Here is a 16,591-nt window from a genome sequence, read left to right on the forward strand (position 1 = left end):
TATCATACACATTTTAAGTAATATAATTTAGCAATAAATGACCCAGAAATGCCTGGCAATGCAGCATGGTGGCCTTCCTTGATGTTTTTGCCGTAGTGCAGAGCAAACATGGGATGAACTCTTTTGATTAAACATTGGGAAAGGTCAGGAGGAAAGCAAAATATTTATCTCCTTCCATGAAAAGTATGCCTCTAAAGTATTCTTGAATCAGAAGCCAGCCTAACTGAATTTGTGAGATTCTTACTGGCCTTGCAAACAAACAAACAAACAAACAAACAAACAAACAAACAAACACCTCGGCTAAGGATATTTCCTCACCTGAACTTTCAGATGTAGTATTATTAATTCCCTCATCATCTGGCCTCTGAGAGATGCTGATTTTGGCTTTCTTTTTGGAGACCAGGGGATGGATTTTGCAGTTGCTACAGCACCTTGCAATAAGGCTGCACAGCATTTTCAGCCTAGGACAGAATAGGGGAAAGTTGAAAATCTGGGCTCTTGTGTCTTCATGTTCTATTACTGCAGTAAGCTTGGGGCAGCCCACACCTCCAGATCTAACTTTCTTTTGTTGTCAGGAGCAGCAAGGAGTAGGACTCAGCAACACCATTTAGTCAAAACACCCTCCAAAACTTGGAGAGGGCCTTGTAATTATTCCTAGAAAGGAAAAGGAACAATGAATGCTCTCAGCATAGCCTTTTCAGCATAACCCAGCCATGACTGAGAAGGAATAGTCCTTTAGAGTTCTAACTCTTGATTGATAGTAATAGAACCAGAATAGAGAAACCACTAAGAAACCCTACTTACATTTTAAAATATCTCTCCACCTCTCCCTCCATTTTCCTGTCTCATCCGTCTTATTCCCCACAAAGACTTGCGCCAGCCAGAGTTCCATGCAGGGAGTCATTCAAAGTCATATGGAGAATGTGTCATCAACATTTAAGCAACCCTGCTCAAAAATGGTCATTATTCTGCTTAATACAGATTTTTTGAAATCTTCAGCGGACTAAGCCTTTTATTTTTATTTATTAAAAAGCTTTCCAGAACACCCTTCAGTCAAAGGATTCCAGTGAAATGTCCAGGCATTGAAAAATACAATATAGGAAAACAATGTTTTATCCTTCAAATCTAAAAAAGTTTGAGGTGCAACAGTTGGAGGAGAAGAGAGACAATCCCTGAGCAAATAACAAATCATAACCTGGTGCAAGAAAGATCGTAGAGTATTTGTAGCCAACAGAACGGTCACATCTTCCGTATCTGTTTCACTAAATGAATTAACAGCTAAATGAATTGATGAAGCTTCTACAAAATTTTCCACATAATAACTGGGCATATCAGATGTGTGCTTAAGCAAACTGGCTGTGGCTCCTTATGGACCAGCAGGCTCAGGGAAAAGCTCAAGATCTGCAGACCTTCAAAGAATCTTTGATGGGTGTGGGGAACACTTCAGTGGAAGGGGGGGGTAACCCAAAAACTGCCCAATGGAGACTGAAAATGCTCAGTGGTTACAGAAGGCTGTCAGTTGGGATAAGAAAACTTATGCCAAATGGAATGGAGTATCCTGGAAAGAAAAGTGCTTAAATAAGAAAGGGACTGTCTGGCAGAATCCAGAAGCACTTCACACTATATTTGCTGCAAGTCTCACTTGTCCTGTCTAATAATGATGGTGGTTGGTCAGATACTATCATGCGTTGCCCGAACTCTTGGTAAAAATGTCAATTTCTTCTTTTGCCTTCCTAACATTATTGCTGATACTTCAACACTGGAAAAGCAGAAAAGGCTGGTAATAGCAGCAAGGGAGAAGAATGTCCCACTTTTCCTTAGGACGTCCCTATATTCATCAGAGAACTGTTGGAGGGTATGAAAGGTCCCTTCACTTCAGGAAGCAAGAAGTCTGCCATTGTATTTATTTAGTACAGTCATACCTTGTTTTTCAAACAGCTTAGTTCTCGAACGTTTTGGCTCCCGAACACCGCAAACCAAGAAGTGACTGTTCCTGTTTGCAAACATTCTTTGGAAGCCAAATGTCCGACGGGGCTTCCACGGCTTCCGATTGGCTTTCTGCAGCCAATCAGAAGCCGTGCTTTGGTTTCCAAACATTTTGAAAGTTGAGCAGACTTCCGGAACAGATCCTGCTTGACTTCCAAGGTACCACTTTACTAGGGGCTGCAACCTCTGCTCATGAAGCCCACCCACCCCTTTTCTAAATGCCTTTCCCCCCAGACCCCTCAATCTGGCTCTCAGAACTCTTCCCAAGCGACACTCCCCAATGATCCTTACTTTATACCTCAAAGATTACTGCCTAGTTGGGTTTGTCCTCAAATCCTATGATGGTCTTGATAATATGGAAGAGGGCAGAGGGGTATTTGTGCATGCTCCCACAGACGTGCAAATTAGCCTGCTGTATAAATGTAAAAAAATAATTTTGTTGCTTCATTTGGTTTTGCCTTTGGGCATGCCCACCTCCAGGTTATATCCTCCAAATGCTACCTTTTACAATCCATTATTTTTGCAGCAGAAGCCTGATGAACTTTGCCGCGTGGCAACAAGTCAATGATTAATTCGATGGAACTAGAGAAGGTGAAAGACCTTTTCAAGGACAGCCACCAGACCTATTTGCTAAAAAGTCCAAACTGGTCAGAAGCTTTGACAAGTGCCTGGAATACTGACATGAACGGCCTGAGTTACGTTGTTCTGCTCCTCCTGTGGAGATGCTGTATTTTCCAGCAGCGTAAGTTATTCAAGTCAAAATAAGAATTCTTTTGGGCAGCAGAGGGATGGGATATTGGCTTTGGAGTAGCCCCCCCCCCAAGAGGTAATGTAGACTTTTTGTACATAATTAATAAATTAATAGCCACCCTTCCAAGAGAAATATTATAAAACTAAAACATGTCTGGTGAAAATATTGGGATTTGCTACATCCCTTGCCAGTTTAAAGTTTCTTTAAGATTTATGCTGCATCTCGTATCTACTGGCCAATGAATACTTGTTTGTTGCTTAATGATGCTTAATCAGCTTCTAAAACACAGAAGTACTGTTTTTGGGGGACAGGAGGCGGGCAGGTGTGGAGGATTCCCTGGTCCTGAATGGGGTAACTGTGCCCTTGAAGGACCAGGTGCGCAGCCTGGGAGTCATTTTGGACTCACAGCTGTCCATGGAGGCGCAGGTCAAATCTGTGTCCAGGGCAGCTGTTTACCAGCTCCATCTGGTACGTAGGCTGAGACCCTACCTGCCTGCAGACTGTCTCGCCAGAGTGGTGCATGCTCTGGTTATCTCCCACTTGGACTACTGCAATGCGCTCTACGTGGGGCTACCTTTGAAGGTGACCCGGAAACTACAACTAATCCAGAATGCGGCAGCTAGACTGGTGACTGGGAGCGGCTGCCGAGACCATATAACACCGGTCTTGAAAGACCTACATTGGCTGCCAGTACGTTTCCGAGCACAATTCAAAGTGTTGGTGCTGACCTTTCAAGCCCTAAACAGCCTCGGTCTAGTATACCTGAAGGAGCGTTTCTACCCCCATTGTTCTACCCGGACACTAAGGTCCAGCACCGAGGGCCTTCTGGCAGTTCCCTCACTGCAAGAAGCCAAATTACAGGGAACCAGACAGAGGGCCTTCTCAGTAGTGGCGCCCTCCCTGTGGAACTCCCTCCCACCAGATGTCAAAGAGAACAACAACTACCAGACCAGGGAAGCTTTTAATGTTTGATGTATTAGAGTATTTCAGTATTTTTTTTGGAAGCCACACAGTGGCTGGGGAGGCCCAGCCAGATGGGCGGGGTATAAATAAATTGTTGTTGTTGTTGTTGTTGTTGTTATTATTGTTGTTATTACTACTACTACTACTACAATAAAAGCTGTGAATGCACTGGCATATGTTTTTATTCTTCCTTCACTAGGCTTAGACATGTTCAGATTTACCCATTAATTCCTCTCACTCTTTCCTAACTAAAGACTTCTGCTCGGTTGATTACTGTGGTGTTATTTTGTTTGGTGTTTTGAAAATGTTGGATGGCATCAGAACCTGGCATAGACAGAGGTTTAGTGTGAGGTTGTTGGTTTTTTACCATTCTGTTCAAATCCAAAGTGACGGTGCCGTGGCAAGTACTGTGGAAGAGCCAGGATGACAGCAAACTCTTTGAGCTAAGGGGCGTAGGTCAGAAACTGTGCTGACTCAGAAGAAATCGCCTTGTGCAGACATGTACCAGCATCAGCTGAAGGAGCAGGTTCCATCAGTGTTTCTGCTTTGCAGCATTCCTCCATTAATTAAGTAAGGGGGTGGGGGTGGGAGAGAGTTCATTTTATCTATGATAAACCACATCCAATTTTTAAGTCTTCCACTAGAAGTCAGTTCTACCTCCCAGAACAACATGCAGATTTTTATTTTTATTTTTAAAAAAGAGTAACTAAAAATAGAATACAAACAGTATAACGGAAACTGCTTATAAAAATAGTGGCAAAAATATATATATTAAAAACATCAGTGAGCCACTCTCAGATAATACTTTGATGAGTAAATGAGATGGACAGCTAATCTCCTCTCAGAAATGAACCCCAGCATCTGAGTGCTGCTACATAGAAGGCCTGTGTAGAATAAGGTTACCAGACGTCCCCGTTTCCTGGGGACAGTCCCCAGATTTACAAATCAGTCCCCTGACAAAACTCATCTATTTAGTAGGAAGTTTGAAAAAAAATCTGGTAACTTCAGTGTAGAAGTCCCAGTTCTTCTTGTCTCACTGGGTGGAGAGACATCCAATAAGGTCTACGTTGTTGCTCCCGCCATAATCCTGAAATACATTTGAAGGTCTTGTAACCAAGTGGCCAAAAAACCTTCCTATGACAAAGCTAGTCTTCTGAAAGCCCAACATAGTGGGCTTATTGGATTTTGGAGTATGCAGAAGATCCCAGATCCACTGTGCATGCCTGCAGAGGATCACAGCATTCATTTGGGCAGTTGTTATCCAAGCCTGAATTTTGGTGTGGTGTTCATTTCTCCCTCTGCCATACATTGTTTTGAGAGGAAACAAATACTACTACTACTACTACTTTATTATTTAAACCCTGCCCATCTGGCTGGGTTTTCCCAGCCACTCTGGGTGGCTCACAACAGAATATTAAAAATATGATAAAACATCAAACATTTAAAAATACCCTAAACAGGACTGCCTTCAGATGTCTTCTAAAAGTCAGATTGTTGTTCATTTCCTTGACATCTGATGGGAGAGCGTTCCACAGGGCGGGCGCCACTACCAAGAAGGCCCTCTCTCTGGTTCCCTGTAACCTCACTTCTCGCAATGAGGGAACCACCAGAAGGCTCTCGGCGCTGGATCTCAGTGTCCGGGCTGAACGATGGGGGCGGAGACGCTCCTTCAGGTATACAGGACCGATACCGTTTAGGGCTTGAAAGGTCAGCACCAACACTTTGAATTGTGCTTGGAAACGTACTGGGAGCCAATGTAGGTCTTTCAAGACCGGTGTTATATGGTCTTGGCTACCACTCCCAGTCACCAGTCTAGCTGCCGCATTCTGGATTAGCTGCAGTTTCCAAGTCACTTTCAAAGGTAGCCCCACGTAGAGCGCATTGCAGTAGTCCAAGCGGGGGATAACTAGAGCATGCACCACTATGGAGAGACAGTCTGGAAACAAAGAGCTCTTCCGTCCCTATTGCTGAGGATGGGTTGACTGAGTGTCCTTTTTTGTTTGTTTTTTGAATGATTACAAATTTTGTGAACTCAGCCACCTGATTTGCAACATATCCGAGGCAGATTTTAGGGGGTGAGGGGCAAGACCAGTTCGGTCACATTGGGCACAGAGCCTCAGGGGATGCCACAAGTAATATTTAGAATAGAGGTGGGGGCCCCCTGAATTTTGGTGTCACAAAAGGCACAGCTGAAATTTGAGACCCCAAGTTCTGCTGCTGAACTTATTGAGCAGCTATGCTTCTTGTGGAAGATATTCATTGACATGCTGTACTCATAATTTTTAAATGAATGAATGAATGAATGAATGAATGAATGAATGAATGAATGAATGAATGATGGGCTGGTTGTCCTCCATTTAAAACTTTAATAATTGATAAGACCAGGTTGCTGAATGAAATGCTTGAACCAAATGGACAAGAAACTTCTGCACTATGAGCCAAGTTGGTGTTGGATCACTGTTTGTTCCCTTGTATAAATAAAAGTAGCTACAGGTGGTTTTGGAGTATAATATCCCTACTTCCCTTTTCCTTCCCACCAGAAATTGCAGATTTAGCTCTTAATGAAAAGCACATCTTTCTCAACACGACAGAATGTGAGTTGGATATTATATTGTTTTTCGGATGAATGAGTAGATGAGAGGGATAAATGTTTCAACCTCCTGATAAATGACAGAGCTTACCAATTCAGAACTGAATATTTCACTACTGGCATTACTGCAGAATTAATCTGAGTTCCTCCATCAACAAAAGGTAGTCAAGTCCACAGCTTGCTACCCTCTTTTCCACGTTCCATTTCTTTCTCTTTCAGTCGCAGTATTTCCGGGACAAGTTCCTTACGAACACCTGGTGGACCCCTTGTATGATTCTGGTAAGCTGGAGAACGACACCAATGAGAACGTCTGTTAGGGCCCTAATCTTTTCAGTGTAGAATCTGCATTGTTGGTTGTCACCAGGGTTAAGGAAGTGAAGTGATATGTACCCAGAAAATGTCTCCTACGGCCCCAAGCTCAGGACATCACAAGGAGTGCTCTCACTAATTTTTTCATTTACTGTACAGTGGTACCTTGGGTTAAGTACTTAATTTGTTCTGGAGGTCTGTTCTTAACCTGAAACTGTTCTTAACCTGAAGCATCACTTTAGCTAATGGGGCCTCCTGCTGCCGCTGCGCCGTGCTGCACGATTTCTGCTCTCATCCTGAAGTAAGGTTCTTAACCCGAAGTAATATTTCTGGGTTAGCAGAGTCTGTAACCTGAAGCGTATGTAACCCGAGGTACCACTATATTTGGAGCTGCCACACTGATGTGCTATCATGCGCCAGGGAATCTGATCCCTCCACGGTAGCCTTCCAGGAATAGACAGACAAGGAAAGCTCTTACCAATGTCTTTTATTCAATATTCACAGATCTGTGCCTTCTGCCTCTGAACTCTCTGCTCTCCTACTTTCAATGCCTGCTGGGTTCTGGCGGGGGGAGGGGGGGGTCTCACATGCTTTCTAATGACACTGAGTCTGTCAGCTGTCTTGCCCCTGGTGCTGCTTCTTCCTGCTCCTCTCCCATTATTTCCTAGCTTCTCCCCTCTTCAGCCTCTGAGATGTGACCTCCCACAAGCCACTGCTGTAAATCTATACAATCTTCCTCTTCTCTGGAAGGTTCAGGAGGAGGGGGAAGAGGTCTTCACCATTCCTCCTCCAATGTCCAGTCCCTGACATATGCACATCAAATGTTAATATATTTGCTTACTTAGAGAAGAGCAGGGTTAAATAAATATGAAGAGCCAGAGTTAAACACCAGGGGTATTCTATGCTCCTCTTTGCAAAAGCAAATCATAATCAAGTATCCTAACTGTGATTCCAGTTCTCCAAATGATGGTCCAAAACATAGCATCATTCGCAGCCAGCCAGTGTGGTGTAGTGGTTAAGAGCAGTAGACTCGTAATCTGGGGAACCGGGTTCGCTTCCCCGCTCCTCCACATGCAGCTGCTGGGTGACCTTGGGCCAGTCACACTTCTCTGAAGTCTCTCAGCCTCACTCACCTCACAGTGTGTTTGTTGTGGGGGAGGAAGGGAAAGGAGATTGTTAGCCACTTTGAGACTCCTTCGGGTAGTGATAAAGCGGGATATCAAATCCAAACTCCTCCTCTTTCTTCTTCTTCACACACAGGAAGGACCCAGCAGGCTGTGGGGAAGCCCTTAGTTTGCAGAAGTATATATATTTTAAAACACTTCAGGAAATAAAATCCAAAAATAGCTTTAACAAGTACTGGGCATGTTCAGCGACCATGGAATGCATACTCAGTGTTGGAGAATGGGAAATGGAAAGCCAGATAGGAGGGGGCATGGACTGGAGTATCCTGAATAGGAGCATCAGGATGAAGGTCCCATTTGTAGTAATACTACGACCTTAATTTGTCTAAATGGATGCTTAGGGCAAAAAAGTGGGGAGATACAGAATATCTCTTTGGAGCTGTTCTAGATAATTATGTGTTGGAAGAAACACACCTCCAATGAAAAAGTTTATTGGTGGTAAAAATGGCAATGCCTTTTACAGGTCATGTATTTTCACAGCCACTGAACATTCATTTTCTTTTTTCAATAGAAGAAAGTGTACTGTTTCCCCCAAAATAGCTTTAGGATGTGAATATTAATAATGTGAACATTAATTTGTCACCAATCATTTAAATGTTTGGTGGTGGTAGGTACTTCTTTTTTAAAATGTTTTTATTTTATTTTGACAAAGTAATAACCATAAATAAATAAGAATAAAAAAATGTGCACCCCATCACGGAGACCATTCCAGGGTAACTATCCAACCTCCTAAAATTTCAACTCCTCTTGCGATAGTTTGACCCTTTTCGTTTTAACAGTACCAATTCTACAAACACCCTCCATATCTCCTCAGAATCATTTCTCCTGCATGGCACCAAACATTCGGTCTTTATCAGATAATTTCTAGGAACAATCTATCGTTATTGTTGCACACCACCCCAGTCTACAGGGTTCGGTCTCCTCAGAATGAGGGACAGCAGAGACTGTGGTGTCTTTATGATATATGGTTTATTTATACAGTTATACAACCTGAATCTATGATGGAAGGGTTCGCAGTAGTAACACCTCAAGAAGGTCTTGCTTCTCCCATAGCCTTGGATTCCAATTGAAATCAGGCATGGTTCTGTCTCCCAACTGTCAAGCCTGCAGCCTCCTGGCTCCTAGCTTCTAGCTCATATAACTCAATCCTGCACTCTGGCATTTATCTTTCTAACTCCTTTCTTTGCTACCTTAATACCATACTTAGAAGGCCATTACCTCACCAAGAATCTAGCCTGGCTGTTCCAGGAATTGAATCCATGCTAGATCCAGGCATTAGAAGGGGGCTCAGGCATACAGCCTACCCCCACCCAAACTATTTTTGTTATGTACTGAAGTTCTTACCCTGGGCCAGCAGGGGGATACTGTAGATAGTTTTCACTCAGGTCCACATATGCAAATAAGGGATTGAAAGTGACGTTCAGTGATTGGATAGTTACGAAAAGTGGTTACTGTTGCGTTGTAGAGGAGCTATATATAAGCAGGCTGGCTGAACCCTTCAGTTCAGTTCTGTTCTGGCCTATGAATAAACAAGAGCTGTTTGAAGAATCACTGTGTTGTCTGATATGTTCACCCACAGCTTAGCAATTCTTATCATCTTTCATAGCACCAATGAGTGTGAGAGAAAGGGAGTCAAAATTCATCAGGCAAATTGTAAAGCAAGTACAGATAACAGTACCAATCTGAATCCTCCACATAGCTCCAATTATTTTTTCATTAAAAAGAAGCAGCAGGAGACCTATTCACAGATCTCCTCTAATGCCTTAGATGCTAAGACTGAACCTGGGATCTTTCAACGCATGTGCCCTGCCACTGACCAATGGCAGAGACATGTGCCAACAAAAAAAAGTACTGTGGCACCTTGTGGATTCATAACAAGAAAGATGTTTGGGGGGAGATGCATGATGGCAGGTAAGATGCTAACTGAAGATGTATCTACTCTAGAACCCAATCAACGAGTTTATAGGAAGAAGCCTTACATCATTTTATTTCATTTTAAATTAAGATGAATTCCCCATTCTGTTTGCTTTGCCTTTCTAGGTGTACAGTGTATTAGTATTTGCAGTCTGGCATTTACCATAGTGTCATCTGCTATAACAACTTCTTCAATATTTTCATTGTAGAGTCCCCAATAAATTGTGGTCCTCCGCCTAATGTTGATAATGCAATGACCCTGGCCTCCTCAAGACGAGAATTTGTACATGGTTCAGTTGTTTTTTATCAGTGCTACAGAATGTATGAAATGGAAGGCACTCCACGTGCAAGATGTTTACATGGTCAATGGGTTGGCGTGCCCAGATGCCTTCGTAAGTATAAAATCGATCATCGTTCATTCTTGTTCTATTAACAAGCCTAGACTCATTATAATGGATTTGGCAGTGTGGCAGAGATACATGGCATAATCTGGCTAGCTCTCCCAATGTCAGAGGCAGAGGGAAAGAGTGGACCTCTCTTCTGTGATGTGTGGATGTAGCCTAAAAGCTACAGTAACTGGCAGAAAGTACATTTTAATTTGATGCCATTGACCAGCTTGTTCAAGTGAGTTCTGCATTGCACTCAAAGCTATTCCTACCCAGCCCAGCCTAGTTTAAAAAGAATTCATCTATATACATGATTACCGTATTTTTCGCTCGATAAGACGCACCTTTTCCTTCCTAAAAAGTATGGGGAAATGTGTATGCATCTTATGGAGCGAATGCATGCTGCGCAGCTATCCCAGAAGCCAGAACAGCAAGAGCGATCGCTGCTCTCCCTCTCGTTGTTCTAGCTTCTGGCTTAGCCCCTCAGTCCCTCCTCCCACTTCCCGGAAAAGCCCCCAAGAGCCGCGCTCCCTTTAAAGAGCCGTGCGGAGCTGCCCTTCTCCCTCCTCGGGGAAAAGCCTGTTGTTAGCCGCCCTGAGCCCAGCTTCGGCTGGGGAGGGCGGGATATAAATAAAATTTATTATTATTATTATTATAAGCGGCACACACACACTCCACACAGCTCTTGAAAGGGAGCGCTGAGCGGAGCCTGGGATGCATACAGGCTCTGCTCAGTGCTCCCTTTAAATAATTTTTTTTTCTTGCATTCCCCCCTCTAAAAACTAGGTGTGTCTTATGGTCAGGTGCATCTTATGGAGCGAAAAATGTGGTATTTTTTCTTTCTGTGCTTTTCTTCAGAAACTTGTCGAGCAGATTATGCTGACATGGAACGTAACAATATCAAACTGAGGTCGATAACTAAATCCACATCCATGAGAGCGTCGGACTACTGGATGCAGTTTGAGTGCAAATCAGGATTTCAAAAGGATCCATCATCACCACCTTTTATGAAACAATGTGTAGCTGGGCCATGGGTATATCCAAGATGTATCTAAATCAGTAAGTCTTTCCATGGCAGCAGAGAAATCATACCACACGTATTTTAATATCAGTACTATCACCACAGCAACCAGGAGCAACATTACTAAAAGTTTCTTTTTTCTTTTTAATTAATTTGTATTAGTTTTCCAATTTTTAACAAATCAATCCAAATTATTTAAATTTAATACATTTTTTTTTAAAAAAATAATTACGGTAGGTTTCCGGCTCCTGTTACAAACATATGTCCATTTGCTTCCTGATGATGGCACTTCATTCTTCTTCTTTAATCACCTTCTCATCTTTTTCATTGTTTTAATCCATTTTCATAGCTGGCCTTCTTGTTTCCTTACAATCAGCAGCTTTGTTGTTTCCCAAACACATAAGAGTCAATTTCCCGTGTGTAATCCTTCCAGCACTCTGTTCCCAAACCTGGTGTGTAAGAGACAGTTTATTGCCATCGTCCTTTGTCCATTCACATTCCACTCCTTTGAAAACATTCCTTCCGTTGTTCAAGGATTTGCTGGGCTATAAATAACTCCCCCAACATGATGCCTGCTCCGCCATTAAAAATCTGGGGATTATTTTCCTCAGCCCGCAGTTAAAAAGCAAAGTCACATAAATAAACTCCTGCCAGTTATAATTAGCAGTCCTTCATCTCACCAAATTACTCTCTCTTCCACTCATGGTCCAGCCCAAATATAATTTGAATTTAGTCCATTCAGCCTCTGCTGAAAGGGGAGGGTATAGAAAAACATTGTAAAATCCTTTGTTGATCATAAATCAGTAACTCCCCTTTCTTCCTCAGTGTCAAACAAAATGATTGCACATGATTCATTCATTTTGCAGGGGAAGTCAAGAAAGAAAAAGACCATTTGGGAACCCTATATGGTTTCCATTACTAACCGTTTCAGTGCCACTGCTATTACTAATAGTATTTGTAGTGCTTGATTAGACGGCCATCTGCGATCCTAAGCTACCCTACATTTATTTACATTTCTTTTGTTTGCTACTTATGCTGAGTGTTTTAAATTATTGTGGCGATTCCTGAATGCACATGATGAGGGGTAGCATAGAAATAATATAAATAAATAAAATAAAAATATTGACCGGGCCAGATGCTGGCTATATGGAAAGTCTCGGGCAGAGGTCACCAACCTGTTTGGACTGGTGGACACATTTTGAACACCAAGAGAGTGCTGTGGGTGCCAGTCACAAAATGGCTGCTATGGGGGGGGGCATGACGTAACACAAAATAAGAGAGTAGTCTGGGCAAGGCTAGAAAAAGGTTAACCCACTTGTCATACAGCTGTTGATGGAACAAAATTCCCATTTCCCCAATACCGATTCTAAATGAAGCCTAGGTTGCCATCCCATATGCGCTTACCCTGCATTAAAACCCATAAAACAGGAAGAATACAGTGGTACCTCGGGTAAGTACTTAATTTGTTCTGGAGGTCCGTTCTTAACCTGAAACTGTTCTTAACCTGAAGCACCACTTTAGCTAATGGGGCCTGCTGCTGCGCCGCCAGAGCACGATTTCTGTTCTCATCCTGAAGCAAAGTTCTTAACCCGAGGAATTATTTCTGGGTTAGCGGAGTCTGTAACCTGAAGCGTATGTAACCCGAGGTACCACTGTACTGCTTTTGACTGGAAATGTATAACTAGAACTATCAGCTTCAGTGAACGGTAGAGCAACCATGATGGACTAAAATGGATAACATTAAACTCCATGTCACTTTGTAACTTTTCGATGACTCTCATTGACAGTCTGAGGAGATCTCAGCGTCCTGGAAAACATCATAACATCAACATAATGAAGAAGACAAAGAAGAAACAAGGGTGTCTTGGCAAATGTGGAATCATAACACTATTGAAAATGGAATGTGCTGGAATGTTTTCCAAGGGACCTGAGTGAAGAAGTTGTGGAAAAGCAGGAGTCCTAGTTGTGCTTTCCCCCCAGATAAATATAACACATAGTCTAGGTCTTAATGTGGGTTAAGCAATGTAAGTAATGAAACAAAAACATACCGGTATATGGGGAATTCCACTCTGCTACTCCTAGTTCCTTTCAATTAGCTGAAGAGTGCCGGATCTTGGCCCACAGCGATGACTGGGTAACTATGGTTTTTATTCAAAAGTGCTAAGTGCGCTAGGAAATTCAGAAATTAGGATATGCCATGGAGCTTAGAAATTCTGCCTCATGATTTGATGAGCTGGAGGCCAAATCTTCACTTAGCATCAGAAATGACAACCTGTGATTGCTTTGTCAATGCAAGTATAATGCTATACTTATGCAATCTTAAAAAAAAAAAAGAAATTTATAAAAGTGTGATATTACATTGCTTTGTTGCTTTATTTTCTTCAAAATTTATGAAGACAATAATGCTCCTTAAAGGAAGCATTGCACACTAATAAATTGATTAATTTGCTTCAATTACAATTTTGAGTCTGTGGTCTTTTATCACTGATTATTTATTTTTACTTTGCAAAATTTCTATGCTGCTTGACTGTAACGACAAACAAATCTCAAAGCGGCTTACGAAAAGAATAAAACAGTAAGCTTATCAGTAAAAATAGTTAAAACAGCTGTTTAAAACATTTAAAAACCAATTAAAACAATAATAAGTTAAATACGGATTAAAACAATGTCAACATTCTACACATCTGGGCAGCCTCTTTGAAACAAGGATGTTTATTATTATTATTATTATTATTATTATTATTATTATTATTATTATTATTAAATTTATTTATTTGATTTTTAAAATTAGAATTTTACAGAGATATATCAAACATAAATCATGAAAACAAAATTCCAAGGAATCTCCTGGACTTTCATCCTCCCCTTTGTGGGTTCTATTATTAATCAGTTCCTCCTGCATCTTTTATGATAATCCAAACCCTTTACTTCTTCCATTATGTCCAGAACCAACTTTAAACTACAAGTGCTATTCCAACGATTTTAACTGTTTACAGTGGTCTTTAAGTTCCTTCCAGTAGCACCTTAAAGACCAACTAAGTTAGTTCTAGGTATGAGCTTTCGTGTGCATGCACACTTCTTCAGAAGTGGTATCTGAAGAAGTGTGCATGCACACGAAAGCTCATACTGTACCTAGAACTAACTTAGTTGGTCTTTAAGGTGCTACTGGAAGGAATTTTTTGTTTTGACTATGGCAGACCAACACGGCTACCTATCTGTAAGTGGTCTTTAAGGTAAGTTATAAATGTTCCCCATTCCTTATTAAAATTTTGGTCTTCCTGATTTCTGACTCTTCCAGTTATTTTAGCCGTTTCAGCATTAACATCTTCTGCCATTCTTCTCTGGTAGGAACTTTATCTTCTTTCCATATCTGGGCCAGTAAGATTCACACAACTGAAACAAGGATGTTCTTGTTGACAAACACTCCGGGGGGGGGGTAGACTCCCAGTACCTCCGAGCATCTCCCAGTAGGCACGTCTCTGAAATGGCATGTCCCTTCACTCCAGAGTGCCCCTCTGCGACACTTCTCATATGGAAAGTGCACACAAGTCTTCTGAGTATCACACAGCAAGAAGATAGAAACATCCATAGATCTAAACTATGTTTATTCACAATATATACGGAGAATCCATAATCATGTCTATGCCCTCCAAACTCTGGCAGAAAACAGAAAGCATACAGCAAAAGCGAAAGTACAGTGCAATAACACTCTCAGATGGAAGAGATAAGACAGTCTTCCATTCCCACACTCTTCTCAGACATCCCATGTGATTTATACTAATCACACTAGCCAGCATCAGATACCTAAAATCCTAACAGTTCTTAGCAGGCACCGAAAAAAGCACAGTGAAGGTGCCTGTCTGAGGTCCATAGGCAGAGTTCCAAAGTATGACTGACGCCACACTAAAAGACTGAGCATTACAGTCGTACCTCGGGTTACAGACCCTTCAGGTTACAGACTTCGCTAACGCAGAAATAGTACCTCGGGTTAAGAACTTTACCTCAGGATGAGAACAGAAATTGCACAGTGGCACGCGGTGGCAGTGGGAGGCCCTGTTAGCTAAAGTGGTGCTTCAGGTTAAGAACAGTTTCAGGTTAAGAACGGACCTCCAGAACGAATTAAGTTTTTAACCCAAGGTACCACTGTACTCCATGTCCCACTGGATTCCTCTTGAGCAAATGTGAATCCTGATTAGGTCCCCGATTGCAGCAGAAAGCATTTCCCCACCAAGAACTGGATGTGCAGTAGATTTGACAGGTGTTCCTCCTCAGCTGCCTGTTTCTGCCTTGTGGTAGCTGGACTTGCAATGTTGTCACCAGGGCCTCTCCTACCAGGTGCGGCCAGGCAGGCACCTCAGGCGGTAGAACTAGCCTCTTCTGCCACCACTCACTTCCACAGCTGCTCCCTCCTTGCCTGCTGTCACCTGCTCTATGGGGTGCTGGCTGCTCTGTGCACAGACACCCCCTTTACTGTCACCACTAAAAGTAAAAAAGGTAAAGGACCCCTGGATAGTTAAGTTCCGTCAAAGGTGACTATGGGGTTGCGGCGCTCATCTCGCTTTCAGGCCGAGGGAGCCAGTGTTTGTCCACGGTCAGCTTTCCAGGTCATGTGGCCAGCAGGACTAAACCACTACTGGTGCAACAGGACACCATGACAGAAGCCAGAGTGCACAGAAATGCTGTTTACCTCTCCAGTACAGTGGTACCTCTTCATCTACTTGTACTGGCATGCTTTTGAACTGCTAGGTTGGCAGGAGCTGGGACAGAGCAATGGGAGTTCACTCCGTCGCGGGGATTCAAACTGCCGACCTTCCGATCAGCAAGCCCAAGAGGCTTGGTAGTTTAGACCACAGCGCCACCTGTCCCATACCTGCCTCCTGTGCCTCCACCTGCCATAGCTGCTGTGGCAACTTCCTCTGCATCTCTGGTGGTGGGCAGGCAGGGAAGATGACATAGAGATGGTGGCCTTTTCTGTTTTGCTTGAATGTCAGGGACTGGCATTCTGGCTCCTGCCTTGCGAGTGATGTCACATCCCGTAAATCACTGCTCCCCACTCCTGGCCACCTGCCTCTGCCACATGCTTTTCAGAGCCCTGCCACAAAGATGGAAAAATCTCCTCCGCTGGCCTTGTCTCCTGTTCAAGACTCTCTTGGCACAGTCAAGGGCTGTTTTGTCGACTTCATCTAACCCTTTCATCTGGAAATCCTGGTTTTCATCTCCATCTCACTGTGGTACCCAGTGAAATGTCCTCGCTCAGAATCTCCATCAGGGTCCATCCATTGACAGTTAGTCCCTGAAATGGTTGCTTAGCAACGGGATGGAAGATTCTTCAGAAGAGAGTGAGGAGCAGCCTGCTTCACTGCCTGCTTCTTTAAAGGAACAAAATCTTTATTATTATTGTGGTTGCATCTTAGTTTTGTTTTCCTTAAAAACGAGCAAAATTAGGCATTTGAGTAGAAAAAGAAGGCAGAATGTATCATATTTTAA

The 16,591-nt window shown here is 42.7% G+C and overlaps 1 protein-coding gene and 1 long non-coding RNA gene across 2 annotated transcripts; one reads left to right on the forward strand and one right to left on the reverse strand.

The window, feature by feature from the left end:
• Positions 1-2,547: 2,547 nt before the first annotated feature.
• LOC309343942 (complement factor H-related protein 2-like) lies at positions 2,548-13,558 on the forward strand. The gene is made up of 5 exons (XM_081866198.1): positions 2,548-2,728; positions 6,510-6,569; positions 9,907-10,089; positions 10,942-11,142; positions 12,892-13,558. The coding sequence occupies exons 1-4, from the start codon at positions 2,551-2,553 to the stop codon at positions 11,136-11,138; spliced, it is 618 nt and encodes a 205-aa protein (XP_081722324.1). The 5' UTR covers positions 2,548-2,550; the 3' UTR covers positions 11,139-11,142; positions 12,892-13,558.
• On the reverse strand, positions 11,229-16,580 carry LOC309344049. Its single transcript, XR_014157579.1, has 2 exons — positions 15,975-16,580; positions 11,229-11,553 (listed from the first exon to the last, which is right to left on the reverse strand). It is a non-coding gene; the product is annotated as an uncharacterized lncRNA (long non-coding RNA).
• Between the last annotated feature and the right edge of the window lie 11 nt (positions 16,581-16,591).

The sequence above is a fragment of the Podarcis erhardii genome, assembly GCF_964252035.2.
Source record: "Podarcis erhardii genome assembly, chromosome: 6".
Classification (NCBI taxonomy): domain Eukaryota; kingdom Metazoa; phylum Chordata; class Lepidosauria; order Squamata; family Lacertidae; genus Podarcis; species Podarcis erhardii.

Coding starts and splice junctions, on each gene's coding strand:
- LOC309343942 (XM_081866198.1), top strand. CDS start 2,551: ATGATTAATTCGATGGAACTAGAGAAGGTGAAAGACCTTTTCAAGGAC. Junction 6,570..9,906: donor GGACCCCTTGTATGATTCTG/GTAAGCTGGAGA, acceptor TTTTCATTGTAG/AGTCCCCAATAAATTGTGGT. Junction 10,090..10,941: donor TGGCGTGCCCAGATGCCTTC/GTAAGTATAAAA, acceptor GCTTTTCTTCAG/AAACTTGTCGAGCAGATTAT.